This window comes from Nanorana parkeri, unplaced genomic scaffold (genome assembly GCF_000935625.1).
Source record: "Nanorana parkeri isolate BGI_ZX_2015 unplaced genomic scaffold, ASM93562v1 scaffold958, whole genome shotgun sequence".
NCBI lineage: Eukaryota > Metazoa > Chordata > Amphibia > Anura > Dicroglossidae > Nanorana > Nanorana parkeri.
The window spans coordinates 38,253-53,751 of record NW_017307226.1 but is presented as its reverse complement, the minus strand read 5'-3'; the positions used below and the strand labels follow the sequence as shown (position 1 = coordinate 53,751).

Sequence of the window (15,499 nt, the reverse complement as noted above, 5' to 3'; positions counted from 1 at the left end):
TGTGTCTACCTTCCCTTTTTTTTGTCTCTTCCATCTGCCTCTCTATCTCACTTTTTCCAGCAGGCTCCCTTTGCTGCCTCTTCCTTCTCCTCTGTCTCGTACTGTGCACAGCCAGCCAAAGGGGTCTTCAACGCACCTGAGGACGGCAGCCACCCTCAGGGCATCAGTCTCTCAGCCTCTAACTGCTTTCTGAGCCGCCACGGCTCTTTCCCTGTGCCTTCGGTGAGTGTCTGCTCCATTGCTTGCCGCCTCTGTGGAGTGTGAGGGGAGGACTGTTGCATGTGATTAGCTCTTGGGATGTTTAGCTGTGTCTTTTCCTTAGAATGCAAGATTTAAGATTGACTTATTTATGCCTGTTCTTGTTTACTACATTTTAGTATACTGTGAATGCTAGCTAGTAACCGTGACCAGTGACGGCAGCCATTTTATATACTGATACCTCATTTAGGCTTCTGATTTTATTTATTTTTTTAGCAATTAGTGATGTCACTGAAGCAGGACACAGTAGATCAGGGGAAGCCAAACTCCAGCCCTCCAGCTATAGTGAAACTACAAATCCATCATGCATTGGCATCTGGCAGTCATGCCTGTAGTTGTCTGAGTCTTGCAGTGCCTCCTGAGACTTGTAGTTCACCACAGCTGGAGGGCTGGAGTTTGGCTACCTGCAGTAGATGTTGCTCCTTCTAACGTGTGGCCTCCTATGATGCCTCTGATTCCTTACAATACTCTGGTACAGTCATAAAATGTCTGCCTCCATTATGTCTAGGTGTTGGTTCCGTTTCAAGTTCTTGTATTAAATTTCGTACAGTAGGCCGTAGACTTTTCTTCATTGTGTTTTCTTGTGTCTTAATGCTTGTACTTGCTGTTGAAGTATCTTCAGGCCAGTGAGAGATATTAAAGTTTTGCTGTGTACAGCTCTGCTGTCCCTGCAGGCGATGAGGCAAATGTGAGCATTTCTCACTGGAAGCAGCTGATACTTCAAAATCCACTACAGCTCTGTTTATTAAAGGCCAGCCCCTCCCAAAAGTGAAAGTTGGATCCCATGCTGACTTTTTTTCTCTGGCGAGATCTCCCCTTAAAAAAATCCAGTTCTGGCATTACACAGCCAGATGATGGTGCCACGCCTCCTGATTTGAAAAGAGTGGCACCTCTGGCATTGGGCTTGTAGGCTGCGTATACACAGAATTTAAAAAAAAAATGAACGTTCAATTGATTTTCTAATGGCTAATGAGGTCAAATTGACGATCAATTTTAACTGCAGTGACAAAAAAAGTAGCAGGATGGAAAAGTTATCGCGAGCAAACAAATTAAATAAGTGAATGTGGTTTTTGTTCAGGAAATTCCATTCATTCCAAAATGGAATGTTAGAATTAAAGGAAATGTCAAACAACGTTCTTCAAGTCTCTGATGGCATTATCGAATGTGCTGATGAGATTTTCCATATGAATGTTCGTAAGAAAATCGACCAGTGTATGGCCAGCTTTAGGCACAAGCTGCAGCAGGTATTTCATGCCAGTGGGATCTCTGAGATGATGAAGTTTGGGCAGAGCTGACCTTTTGGGCATCTACTGTATTTTTGTTTATCAAAGATTAGATGAAACCCCCAGGGCAGATGAGTTCTTTGCTACCAGCGCCATCGCCTTCCCACCAGCCTACCTGTAGAAATCACACTTGTATGTCACATCGTGTTCTCTAGTGTGATGTGTATCCCTTTTAGTAAGCGCTGGATCTAATATTTTTTGGTAATGGGAATGTTACACACTTGAACAGTGGTTCCATACACTTTTATGTTCAGAAGTGTCAGGAGGTGATTGCTTTTGGCCCCAATGTGTCAGTGGGGCCTTTCCTTTTGGACCCTAAATTGTGTGGTTCCCAATACAAGATATTGGGAATGTCAGAAATAGGCCCTGGTAACCCCTTGACCCTTGGGTTCTACAGATGTTTTCATTGAAAAGCTTTCTGCTGCTTCCCCGGAAACTAATCCTAACAGCTTCCACACAATTCATTTGTTAATTTCCAGCTCAATGAATAGAATCAAAATCAGTCCCAGTTTTCAAGTAGTCTTGGTGCAGGGTCCGGTCAGTTGGGATTTACATTTTTTTTTAATCTTTGCGAGAGTTGCATATTTTTCACTCCTCAGTTACATAGTTAGTCAGGTTGAAAAAAAGACACATGTCCATCGAGTTCAACCTATAGAGATATGGAAAAAAAAAGCCTAAACAGAACGCTATGCCCACAATTACTCAATGTTGATCCAGAGGAAGGCAAAAAAACCCCCTAATAAAGCATGGTTCAGTTTGCGCCAACAGGGGGAAACAAATTCCTTCCTGATCCCATAAGGCAATCAGATATTCCCTGGATCAACAATGTCTGGTGCCTAATATACCTCTAAGAACTCAATATCCAGTAATATTCTGTGCATTTAGGAATACATCCAGATGTTTTTTTAAACAATTAACTGAGCTAGCTAGAACTAGTTCCTGGGGTGGTCTATTCCACATTTTCACAGCTCTAACTGTGAAGAATCCTTTCCGTATGCTAAGGTTAAACCTCTTTTCCTCCAAATGCAGAGTGCCCCCTTGTCCTTTGCAATGACCTTAAAGTGAATAATTTGACACCAAGCTCACTATATGGACCATTTATGTATTTATACATTGTGATCATGTCCCCCCTTAATTGCCTCTTCTCCAGAGAGAAGGTCATAGAGAGGTCCTTGTTGTGCTCAGTGGCAGGAGCACTACAAGGACCAGACTCCCTTAACAGAGAACAAATACTTGCCCAGTGTTCAAACAAAAACTGCTGCTCAGGGATCTTAATCCAGCTAGTTTTGGTACAATAGGTCTAGGCGTGGATTGCAATTACTGCTGAAGGGGAAGACCAGGGTTCAGACAGAGCCCCACCGATTGGTGGTTTCCCACCTCCAATAAAGTCATGTGACTGACAGTTGTAAGACCTCGGAACAGTGATTTCTGACGTAAAGGTGTTCTTATCCCTTCCTTTCCACTTTATAGGAATGTTCTTGGTTTTTTTTACTTGATATGCTTTTGTTTGCTTCAGGAATTTATTCATGTAAGTATTTAAACATTAACTCCACTTAAAAACATATTGATATAACCTATGTGATTGCTAAACTATCTATCTGTTTTGCCATTTAAAGTCAAGAGTAATGACCTTTCTAGTTCCAGATATATGGTTTTCTGAAACAAACCAAAAAAATAATTTGGGATAAAAATGTCAGTACTGCTCTGGGGTTGCTTTGCACACTGGTGGTATCCAGAACCCCCCTTCCCCAGACCCTGTCATTTCCTACGTATCTGATTGGCTGTCTGCTGTATACATCAGTATTTTCTTAATACAATGCCTGGACCGATCATGTGACAATAGCAAGGCCCTCCCCTCAGCACTGGGGATTTCCATGTGTGAGTTTTAGCACAGGCGAGAGCAGATAGAATTCTGAAATGTTTGCTAGAGTCATTGCAAACCATGGAACAGACCTGGAGAGAGTGGTTTTATTTCATCTTGGCAAAAGTGGAGTGACACTTTAAAGATATCATAATAGTCTTTTTTTTTTCCCCTGACAGTTACACTGAAGTTATAACTCCCAGGTTAGATTGATATTTGATATAGTAAAAAGTCAGAGAACCTCATGGGATTATGACTCTTAAGCCGTTCTCAAGCTGTCACATAGTCTTTGATTGTATTGCTGGAGGGAACTTGTGAAACGGCTTGTTTTGGTGTAGCCAGACACTCACCTGTTGGTAACTAAACTCCCAGTAAAAATAGCCCCGGCTCAATCAGCTTTTACACACTTCTCAGCTCGGAGCACTCTGCTGTGGCCAGAGCTGGGATGCACAGCATATGGAAAGGAGATTAATACAAGGAAGGGAGGAGGAATACGGCCCAGTTCCAGCTTCCCCACTGTGAGAGCACATAGCTGGGATTCCACAGGCAGACTGTGGCATGCAAGAATCTGAGGAAGGAAGGAAGGAGGCAAGGAAAGGAGGGGACGTGTGAAAGGAAGGAACCAACCCAGGAGTGAAGACATAGGGCAAGAAAGAAGCCTGTATAACATATAAGAGTATAACAAGGAGTGTTAAGAGCTGTGTAATAAATGGCTGCTATTTCTCACACGCTAGTTTTCTGGTTAGTGCCTGAATGAACTGTGTTGCTCAGAGCAACCACTTAAATGCTTCCTTTTTTATTTTTTGGGGCTGCCCTAAATATCAGTGACAGCATAATTTTGGTTGCCAAGGGCAGCTCTGCCATTCTTAAAGGAGAACTATGAGGAGTGATTTTCACTCATCCTCATCGTTCTAGCCGACCTGTGACAATGAGACTGTCACAGGTCGGCTCAGTAGATGGGGAAGTGAGCGAACACATACCGGCATTCGCTCACTTCTCGATCTAGCCCTGCAGAGAGCGGTGACAGAAGAGGGACTGGATTCTCCCCGCTCCGATCCTCCAGCGCTGACTGGCGGAACGGACGTGGGAGAGGGCGGGTACAGCTGGCTCTGCCTCTAGATAGGCAGAGCCACCTGTCACTCACGCAGCTGGGCGGATCCAGACATAATTGTCGGGATCCGCTTCAGCGTCTGAGTACCGCTGTAGCTCGCGGTATACTGAGCTTAGGGTGACGGGAGGACGCTAGTTTGTGTCCTCCTGTTACCCTTCGGAGAACTATGGGGAAAAGCCCTAACCCCATAGTTCTCCTTTAAGGTCACTTTACTGTTAGTCTTTTTGGAAGACTATAATAAAACTGACTGTTGAAGGTGCAGACTCCAAGGTGGTCATCCTCCCTTATCTACATAGCGAGTGACGGGCTTGGAAGTATAGAAGCTGTGTGTTCACTTGGTTCTTGTTCTGGGTCTGGTAGTCTGCAAAAATGAAAGCCTGAGGATGACAGTACTGTGCCTTGCACCTTTTAAAAAGACTGATTCATTCCCTTTTAAGTAAGGCTCCTTCTTAATAACCCAGGGACTTCTTAATCGGAGAGCAACCATAAAGCAGTGATGCATATTGGCCAATCAGAACTCTCCTTCCATCAATTTGGAGCAATAGTCCTGAAACTGTAGTCCATGGTCCTTTTAACCCCTTCATGACTGAGCTAGTTTTCAGGTTCTGTTCATAAATGACTGACACATTTTTTACATTTTTGCTGTGTGATTCTTCCACGTCAGTAATATACTTTCTTACTAAATGTACCCACACATATTATATATAGTTTTTTAGAGGACAGATAGGGCTATATAATTATATCACATATGTGTACCTAGCCCCTCACTTAGTTTGAATAAAATAAAAAAAATGAGGAAAAAAAACTAGAAGAAAACACTTTCTTCACAAGTTTTGATTATTATTATTTTTTTTAGAATTTTTTAATATTAATTATAGTATACAAAATATATTTATATATAATTTATATTTTCCTAATTTTGTTTTACACTTTATTTTTATTTTTTTACACTTTGTAAAAAAAATAAAAAAATAAAAAAAAAAACTTTTTTTTTTTCTTGTCAGTTTATATCAAGCAATCACTATGACAGCTTGATAAATTAACTTTTTTATTTTATTTTTGGCTATTAGGCTGATCCAAACTTAGGAACAGCTAATAATAACCTTAGAGACTGATCCTGACTTTAGTCAGATTCAGATCTCACTAAAAGCTCTTTGATCGTGCCTAGACGATCAGAAATGATACATTTCACTCAAAAGATATACATTGTATCTTTTGAGTGAAATGTATCTAAACATCGGGCTCTCGAGCTGTCAAAACAAATAGCAGAGAGGTGAGGTGAGTCACTGCTGCCTCTCTGCTATTTTGAGCTGTCAAATACGGGATCGCAAATTGCGGTCCTCTATTTGCATGTAACGGCTTCATTCTTTCATTAATGAAAGGAAGAAGCTTTTACAAAAAGCTTAATTATTTCATTAATTAATGCCTCAATACTGAGACATTAATGAATGACTGTTAAATGCTGAGAATCAGCAAATACCGGCATTACAAAGCCTGATATAACTCGTCACGTACAGTGTACGTGGCCAGTCATATAGGCACAAAGTGACAGGACGTACACTGTACGTCTCCCGTCACGAAGGGGTTAATGAGCTTCAGGCTTGTGATGGTCTGTGGCCTTAATCTAACTTGGGTCAAGCAGGATTTTGTGCCTGTGGGTTGTGGATTGGTGAAACTGCTATGTCTTCAGTTTTGCCAGGAGTAAAGAAGAGCGCTTCAGTGTATAAGCCATTCAGGTCAGGAGCATAGGAAAGATGGCAACCAGAGCCAACCTCTATCGACACGCTGTGTCTGCCCTGGGGTCCCACTCCAGTTAGTACTCCAGTTTTATCGTCAAGTGCCAGACGCTTACATGGAATGTGTGTTCACGTTTGTGTGGTTCTATTTACTAAACAGATTTGCGTCAGTCTCAATGCATCAGTGCAAAAAGGGGGAATGAAAGGTAAATGACAACCCAATCAAAAACATTTGTGATTTGTAAAGCTTTTATCATAATGACTGTTACAGAGGCCTGCCACTGATTTTCTGCTCCTAGGTCTCTAACAAACAGGACCTGCAGAGCTTAGTGGTTATATATAAATCAGTAGAATGACAGGTAGGCTGCCGTTAATCGTTATGCTTCATATGTACAGTACATGCCTATAGTGACTGAATTAAGAGTGGATTTTGATGTCTCCCTCAGAGTGTAAATGAACTTAGCCTAGGTGACATTGTTACGGTCAATGAATGTCCTTTTGTGTCGGCTACTAAACTGCTTTTACACTAATCTGCTTTTCTTTTTACCTTTTCTCTTTCTCCCCTGTCTTCCTGCCCATCTCCTCTTCCCAGTACAAATCTGTATTTCGCTCCTACTCCCAGGACTTTGCTCCTCATAGCCAGGCTCCTGCCCTCCCCCTGCTGAGTCCTGCCATCTTCTACACCTCCCGATACCCCCTCCCAGATTCTGTGCCCCCCCTTCCTGTTGTGCCTCCAGCTTCCCTCTGTCCTCCTTTAGCCTCCTCTCAGGGCAGCAGTGTCTGCGGGACCCCTCCTGCTTGCCTTCCTTTTGAGCCGCCTTTCACCGGCTCTCTCCAGACGTCAGCGGTGAGAACGGGAGGGGGCTCGGCCGGACGGGTTTAATGGGGGCATTTGTGAATGGCAAACCAGCTTCTTGTCTGTATTCCATTCTCATCAAGCCTACACTGTGCTGCTTCAGCTTTCATTGCCTCCCTGTGCTGTCTGTCTGTGTGCCTAGCGTGCTCATTGTACTCATACAATAACCATTTACGATGAAAGGAATATTTCCATTAGCATCACCAACTCCTTTCCTGAGTACAGGTCAATGTCCTTCCATGGTTTTATGACATGAATTCTGAATTGGGAACTAGTCTGACTCATGATAGATTGTGAAAGAATGATGGTGATTGTCCAGAAACTCTGTTATTAACTGTTAAATGTAATCCAGAGTGTTACATTTCCCTTATTTTTATTCATTTTGTTTTGGAATTTGGTACCACGGTTATTAGTTTCTAGATGCAGGTAAGGAAGTCTTCAGTAGTGGTAATCGTAGGTGTGGTCTAAACTTCAAACCCAACTTTATCCAGAAAGTTTTTGTTTTGAACAATGTGCAGAAGGGCTATAATTGCACACATATTCTATATAATATTCTATAGATCTACCAACAACCATATAGTGAGTGGGCCCACCTGATTTGGATACACATTATATAGACTGGTAGTACCTCATGTTAGGGTCCCCACACACCTTACAATAATCGTACGATAATCGCGGGAAATCCCGCGATCGTACGATTATGGTAAGGTTCAGGGAGTGTGTGTGTGTGTGTGTGTGTGTGTGTGTGTGTGTGTGTCTGTGTGTAGAAAATTTATTTTTCATATTAAAATAAAAAGATGGTAAGAAAAAAAAACCCCAAAGAAATCCACTAGCTTTAGATTTGTTGTCTAAACTCCCAGTGAGTAGATTTTTCTTCACTTTCTGTCTTGATGACAGGATAGGTCAGAAGGAGAGGAAGAGATATGAAAGGTCCTTTTGTATATTGGGGAATGCTTAGAGATTTTTATTGCTTCCTTTCTGCCCCAATAACCCCTGTTGCCCTAATTTCCTGTCGGGTGTCTGAAGTATAGGAAGTAAGGGAAAAATCTCTGCAGTGACAACAATAAAAACCTGATAAAAAGTTCTAACCCTTCACCACTCTATTCAAAGAGCTGGGCTTTAAGGTGGGTCTACTCTGTATTAGGGGCCCTGCGTTCCTGCCTCATAAACGCTACTTTTGCATATCTTTGTTAAAAGAAATCCTGACTGCTGCATCTTTGGTACAATTTCCAGCAACAAAAAATAAAACTGCTCCAAGTGTCTTTTAGTGCCAGGCATTTCACCGAAAACTTAGGCATTGGTCATGCAATGTCTTCTGAAGGTGTTGCAGCCATATGTGTCTGGACATCTCTTAAACCCTCTTTGGCTAAGATCACATGACCAGAACGCATAAGCAAAATGGAATCAGAACAGGAAGAAGCAATTTCTTCTGGATAGATAGGTGTTTGCCTTTGGTCTGCCACGTTTTGGATGACATATGACTCTCCAGAGGGTCAAGGTAATTTTGTGTTCTTAATGCACAACAGATCCACTTGAAATCATGCCTTAACTTTAAAGTGACCCTGGCATGCCGTATATTTTCCCATCTAATAGTACCGGTACATAGAGGCTGTTGTACACTTAATTGCTCTCGTCTCCTACTACAGCTCTCTAGCAGCTGTAAAACTGTGTGTAAAAACCCACTTTACTCTTTTATTGTTTCAGAAGTCTGATTGCATATAACAGCATCAGACCTCTTACCTGATTGGCTGCAATTGTTTCTTTCCTATTGGCTGACTGCTCAATGTGAGATGCTATGACGGCAAACTGTCAGGCAATAGAAAAAACAATATTTCCAACCATCGGAAAAGGAAGGATGTTGTCTTACAACTTCTTCTATGCCTGGGTACTTTTAGATGGGATAAAAGAAGGAATACAGAGAGTCAGTTTAAACACTACCTGTATTAAAACTATGCTGCATTTAATAAACATTTAATTTGCAGTTTTTCTTCTACAGTGCTGGTGCCGCAATTTATTTTAAATGCAAACTCCACTTAAAACGTATTTTTAGCTTGAGATGTGCACATAGGGATTATATTCCCCATCAATGTTTTGTTTTCTCAAGGACTCTCTTGATTAGATTTCCCTTTGGTTTGTGACTCTCCCCCCTTGGCAGCTATACCAATTCCATGTATGCTCATTAATGTGGAGGGTTCCTTAGAACGTGGCATCATTTTGTACTTTTGCAATGGTCACAGCCGAAGAGAAAAACTGAGATTTTTTTAGTGGACATCTCTAACCGTGGTAGTGAATAAGAGATGGAAGCTAGAAACTTGCTAGACAGAAGTCATAGTTTACATTAAGCTTAGGTGGAGTAGGTTTGTGAGGAAATATTGTATAAGCATCTCAAAACAATGCCCCAGATGGAAATGAGAATAGCTATGAATTAGCGATTCGGTTAACTGTAATGCATTTTGCAAATGGGATTGCTTGACATCCCCTTAGGATTGGTAACCAGGGTACTCAAAACAATTTAGGAAGCAATGGGTTGTTGTGAATTATTGCAGTGCCTTTGTGATCTTGCTATGAGTATTACGTAAGGGATCTAGTGCTGCAATTAACTCGGGAAATGTGTTTTTCTTTTTTGGTAGGTCACTTATGAATCAGTGGCAAATTAGTGTAAATGTGACAACTTTTCATTTGCATTCCTGTACTGCAGAAAGGACATGTACAATCTGCCTTTTATATTTCTGTAGCCCATCAGTGAAAGATAAGATGCCATTAGGGTAACATTTTAGACTGCAGTGCTTTGGATTTGGTATTGGAAGTGGCCGACGCATGTTTATGCTCTGTGCAGGCCACTGGGTGCCAGCCTTACTTTAGGGAACAGTTGGAATTACAGCAAGACCAGTTGCCTTGACTTATTTATTTTTTTTACAGATAGTTGGAATTGGCCTCTGCACAGCTCCTGGGTAGGCCATAGACATTTTTTAATTCTTTCCCAATCCAGCCATCTTTGGACTAATTGCAAGAAAATCATAGTATGTCCATGGATCCATTTAGACTAGATCAGTTCCTTATTTAGAATCATGTGCACTTACAAACTGTTAGGAACTTTTGCAAGTGTTTCTAGTTTTCACCTGACCCTACACTTCTTGTGCTGCCACAGCGCACTACTACATTTACAAATATGTCATGCTTTTCCACATCTATTTGATGTTGTATTTGCTGTGCAGCTGAATGCAATCTCTTGTACCATGTTGTCAGCCATTTTAGGCTCAGAAGAGATGCTACAGGAAGTCGTAAGTTGGAATACGTCTCCCTTTTTAGTGCAAACATCTTTAGTGCTTATACACATCTAAACATTTTACATAACTATGTGAATATTTGTGAATGTGTTTAACAGTATTATATCAAAATTGTGAATTGGGTTTGAAGACCCCCTTGAGAACAATTTTTCTTCTGATGGAATTAATTATTGATCTGAAAACATCTGAACCAGCATAGCAGATCCACTGCCAACCATTCCCTCCACCCTGTCTATTCCCATCGTAGAATGAAAATTCCAATGAGGAGGCGGGCGATGGGGAATACGTCAACCTGCATTCCTCCGGTCAAAGCAACGGAGCTCCCCTGCCCAGTGATGGTGTAAGTAAAGACGCAGCTGGGGTGAAAGGGGCACCAATGGGAATTAAAGATATACCCAGCCCTCTGCATGCCCAGCATTATGCAACGCATGCCCCTCTGTCCTCCCTGCTGCGCCGGACCTTTGCACCGCATGACCGTGTAAAAAAAAAAAAAAGTACCATCCTGCCGACCCCCTTCTCAGACTCCTCCTTTACCTAACACTAACTTTTCAGTCCAGTATTAAGATACCCATGCACTCCCTGAAATTAACATTTTGTGCATGACTTTACCCATGAGCTGTTTTCCATGTAAGAATGACACCATAATTTCATTTATGCCATGGTATTAACTAAATCGTGCATTCTTATGTGTGGTCACCATATGTTTAAAGCCAGCTGCTTTACTCAAATGTTATTTTAAACCTGAGGATTTTTGTGCTTGGTCTTCAGGGCAAAGAACCCATGGCTAAAGCTGACGTGTTCAAAATTTAGTTCATCTCTGCAGCAACTTGATTACTGGAAAAACTCACAGTAGCCAACAAAATGCAGTCTTCTGAGCACAGCAAAATCCTGAAAGTTAATTGGTTGGAGATGGTGGGGTTGATTTATTGATGGCACAGGACATGATCATTTTGCAAGCTGAATTTTAACTGGGCAATGTGATTTTTCACTTTTCTTAAGGTGTAATGTGAGGCTAAGTGACATTTAATTTTGCATGTACCAGCCCATGTTCAAGGAACATGTAGAATTGTAAGACTTTAATATCCTTTCTCATGGATGATTGGAGTTAGCACAGCATTATCCCATTTACTAAGCAAAGTGAAAATTCACTCTGCAAAGTGAACACGCCGTACGCCTTAAAAAAAAAATCAACCCTTTTGTGTCTTAATTATTCTGCGGGCTTTATGATAACTGAACTCCATCTATGAAAATTATGTTTCAGTGGTAGCTCTCCAGTAATGTTTATATATCTGAGAACAATATGACCAAGATGACGACTCCTCTTGGTGACTCTGATGCCAAAATAAATGTGTGAGTAAAAGAAGTACCTGTAAATGTTCCCTCTTCTGCTGCCCACACCGCTTTAACAGAAGTCCTAAGCTGAAGCCAGCACTTCTGAAAGTTTTAGTGACAGTTGTTTTCAGTGTTAAAGATTTTAAAGACACAGCTGTTCATAGTTCCAGTAAGTAAGAGAGCTTAAAAACCCTTTTTTTGGATGCTCTAGGCTGTTTTTGTCTTGGCTAGAAGAACCTGCGCAGCATTGGAAACCCAAAACCTTGAATTTTAAATAGCAAATACATGGGCACCCTCCAAAGCTAATTCCATTACAACTAATTAAATGCCCCTGGCTTTGCTGCCTATACAGAGTCACTTCTTACCATGGCTGTCAAATGTCAGGCTGTGATGGAGCTACTGAATTACTTACTGTACCCTAAGATTATCCATAGATGGGCAGACCAGGCCTCTTAATAGTTGTACTTGGGTGTTCAAGGCTATGGGACATGCAGACAGCTGCCAACAACCCATATTGCTTTGGGGTCAATAGGAACAATCCTCTGTAGTTGCATACACACACCAAAAAGGCTCTTGAACAATTGCATCTCCCCACCAAAATTATATTCAAGTTGGTAACTAGCACTAAAAGATAAAAACCACTGGCGCCAAATGTGACCGTTCTTGAGGGAAGAGGGAGAACTCCAGAGGCACGGGGGCAGCTCCTCACAGTCACGGAAACTGGATATCTAGCAGAAGAGAAGCAAAAGGAGCACCTCCATAGTGCAAAAAGAGATTTTATTCAATAATAAAAATAGCTGAAATGGACTCGCAAACAACCAATGGTAACATGCTTATAGTGGTTTGATCTCAGGATGGAGGATGGACGAAAGGGGTTCGGCCCCAGAAATGTGTCAACCGGAGGAAGATGTGCAGCTAGAAGGACTTAGCTCTTCATCAGCACTTTTAAAGCCTCATTTGTTCGTCCATCCCCCACCATCCTGAGATCATATCACTGCAAGCATGTTGCCATTGGTTGTTTTTGGTGACATTTCAGCTATTTTTATTATTGAATAAAATCTCTCTATTTACGCTATGGAGGCGCTCTTTTTTTTTTTTTTTTCCAAATCTTTATAATTTTATATTTATACAATCAAAAACATATAAAACATATATACATGTCCACACAAACAAACATAAGAAAAAGAGAATTTCCTGAATTACCAATATCACATATTTCTCCAGCCTCAACCAAAAAAAATCTAAATAAATTGGATACCCTGTTAATAAGCATATTTCTATATTCCAAAACCCTCCCCCAAAATTCCCACCCTAAGGCCTGGTTCACACCTGGGCGTTTTACAGCGTGTTCCTACGCTCTGTAAAATGCTCAACATGTGAAAACCAATGATTGCCTATGGACATGGATCCCACCTGGGCATTTTAGAGGGTGAAGGAACGCGCTGCATAACGCACTACGCCCAAAGAAATACAGGAGCTTCTTTGGGGCGTATTTGCAGTGCGTATCCATTGGAATACAGCCAGGTAGCCCTCGGATACGCACGTTTGTCGCGCTGTTTTTTTTACCGCGAATGGCGGTAAAAATGTGCTGCGCGACAAATGCGCATATTCGATACGCCTAGGTGTGAAGCAACTCACATAGCAACTCAAGATTATAAACCACTAATGTGCCTCTGCTAAGCATATACTCTGAATTCTTCAAACGGTCTAGCAAGAGGGGATTTTCAAGAAAGGGAAGTCTCCAAATAGATTTTGTGCAGATGGAAGCAGAGGGTAGTGGTGATGAGGACCAGTTCCCCAAATGAGTAATAGCATGGGAGCCATTTTTGTATTTATGTATTTATGATGTTTCCAAGCTGTTAGTACCTTTTTGCCACTAGATTCTCTTTCCTTAGTAACCACATATATTTATTTAAAGATTAACTACACCGGTATTTTTAAGGTTGAATATAGTATGGAAAGAGTTCTTTGGTCCCTTTAAAGATATTGCCCTGGCTGTTAGGGTATCACTGAGACAGGAAGTGATGACAAATGTTCCCAACGGGGACCCAGTTATAAAAACCTGGCAGATTCAGACACTTACCAGCTGTGCACAAAGCTGAACAAAGAAAAGTTTGGGCTGGAGTTGGGAAGAAATAGAAGTTTGTGCAGTAAGAATAGACTGCAGGACTGAACACTAAATATAGGAATTAGATTGCTAGCTCTTTTCCCCACTTTGTACACATGCGACACCTTTCACCAGTGTTACCAGTGTGACACTGGTGGAATCTGTTCATTGAGAACTGTGAAAATCGATCTGCTTGTGGTGTCTGAACTGTATGTAATTGTTCCTTTAGATCTGAGCACATGAGGCTAGTAAAGTGCTATCCTTTATTTTTTTTCATTCTTTTTTTTTTAATTCTTTATTTCAAGATTTTTCAACTTTTTCCAACAAGTAAAAGAACAGGTATTACAGGTAATAAACAGCATGACACAAACATAGCAGCATATTCTGTGGGTATAATGTTATCATCGTAAGCAGCTTATATGGTAGTCATCAGTCATGTAAACATTTCAATTTCCAGTGGAAGATACACATATGGAATGGCCGCACCTACTTAGAGGTATATGGGTATCGTATAGAAACCTTAGGTAGTGTGAGGTTCATCTAAGATTAGAGGAAGGTGCCGCGTATCGGCGTGGGCCCGGGTGAAACTAGGGGGCCTAGCGCCAGCATCGGCTCCACCATCTTCCACTGTCGGTTATCTAAGCAGGCCACAGAAGTGTTACCAAAAAGGAAGGGGGGATGGAGGGTGCTAGATTCTAGCTAGGGAGGGGTAGTTGTAGCCAGCATTGGCAGAAGGGGGAGAGGGGGGCAGAGCAGGTAGGAAAGAGGGGCGGTATAGAGGTATGGAGAGAAGGAGGGTGGGAGATGAGGTTAGTGGACCAGAGGGCCAGTCGCCAGTCCCCGGGCAGCCGCCGTCACGAACTTGGCCGCATCCTACCTCTAGAGGGGGCCTTGTAGCAGGGCATGAAATTCGGATGTCTGCGTAAAAGCGTTCCAATAGAACCACGTCCTGCAATGCTTAGCTTGTTGGCCTCTTCCAGACCAGACCAGGTCTTCCATTCTCTCCACCTCTCCAACTTTATGAAGCCACATGGACACCGTGGGCGTCTGGGATAATTTCCACAGAGTTGGGATACAACTCCGTGCTGCATTCAGGAGGTGTGGGAGAATAGACGTCTTATAGCTTTTCCTGGGGAAGGAGTTGTGATGAAGGAGAAAAAAGGCTGGATCCTGAGGGATGTCCCTATCGGTAAATTTGCTTAGTAGAGACTTAACTGAAGACCAAAACGGGGCCACTCTGGGGCATGTCCAGAAGATATGGAGCAAATCTCCCGGAGCTTCCTGACAGCGCCAGCAACTGTTGGGTACAGAGGGATACATCGAATGGAGGAGCTGGGGGGTCCTGTACCACCTAGTAAGCAGCTTAAATCCGGATTCCTGGATTTTCGTGTGAATGGATGATTTAAAGGTAAAGTAGTGGATTCTCGTTATTTGGGCAGGTGTGAAACTGATCCCCAGATCCCGCTCCCATTTTTGGATATAGACGGGGGTGTTCCCTGCTACTGGGGTAGTCAGTAAAGAATACATGTAGGAGACCGCGTGGCGCAGATGTTCTATGTTGTCACATTCCGCTTCAAAAGCAGTGAGTGGTCGGGAGAATTCAGTGGCAGGGGGTAATGTGTGAAGGAAGTGAGAGAGCTGAACGTTCCTCCAGAAGCCAAGTATGGC

The 15,499-nt window shown here is 42.1% G+C and overlaps 1 protein-coding gene across 2 annotated transcripts in view; it reads left to right on the top strand.

Moving 5' to 3' along the window:
* Positions 1 to 15,499, top strand: part of RAPGEF1 (Rap guanine nucleotide exchange factor 1) — a 127,808-nt gene that overhangs the window by 80,417 nt on the left and 31,892 nt on the right. Inside the window, exons 11-13 of one of the 2 annotated variants that reach the window (XM_018566532.1) lie at positions 61 to 222; positions 6,842 to 7,096; positions 10,640 to 10,732. In XM_018566532.1, coding sequence (XP_018422034.1) covers positions 61 to 222; positions 6,842 to 7,096; positions 10,640 to 10,732 — 510 coding nt within the window. The remainder of the gene's footprint in view (positions 1 to 60; positions 223 to 6,841; positions 7,097 to 10,639; positions 10,733 to 15,499) is intronic. The other variant, XM_018566531.1, reaches the window with a different exon arrangement.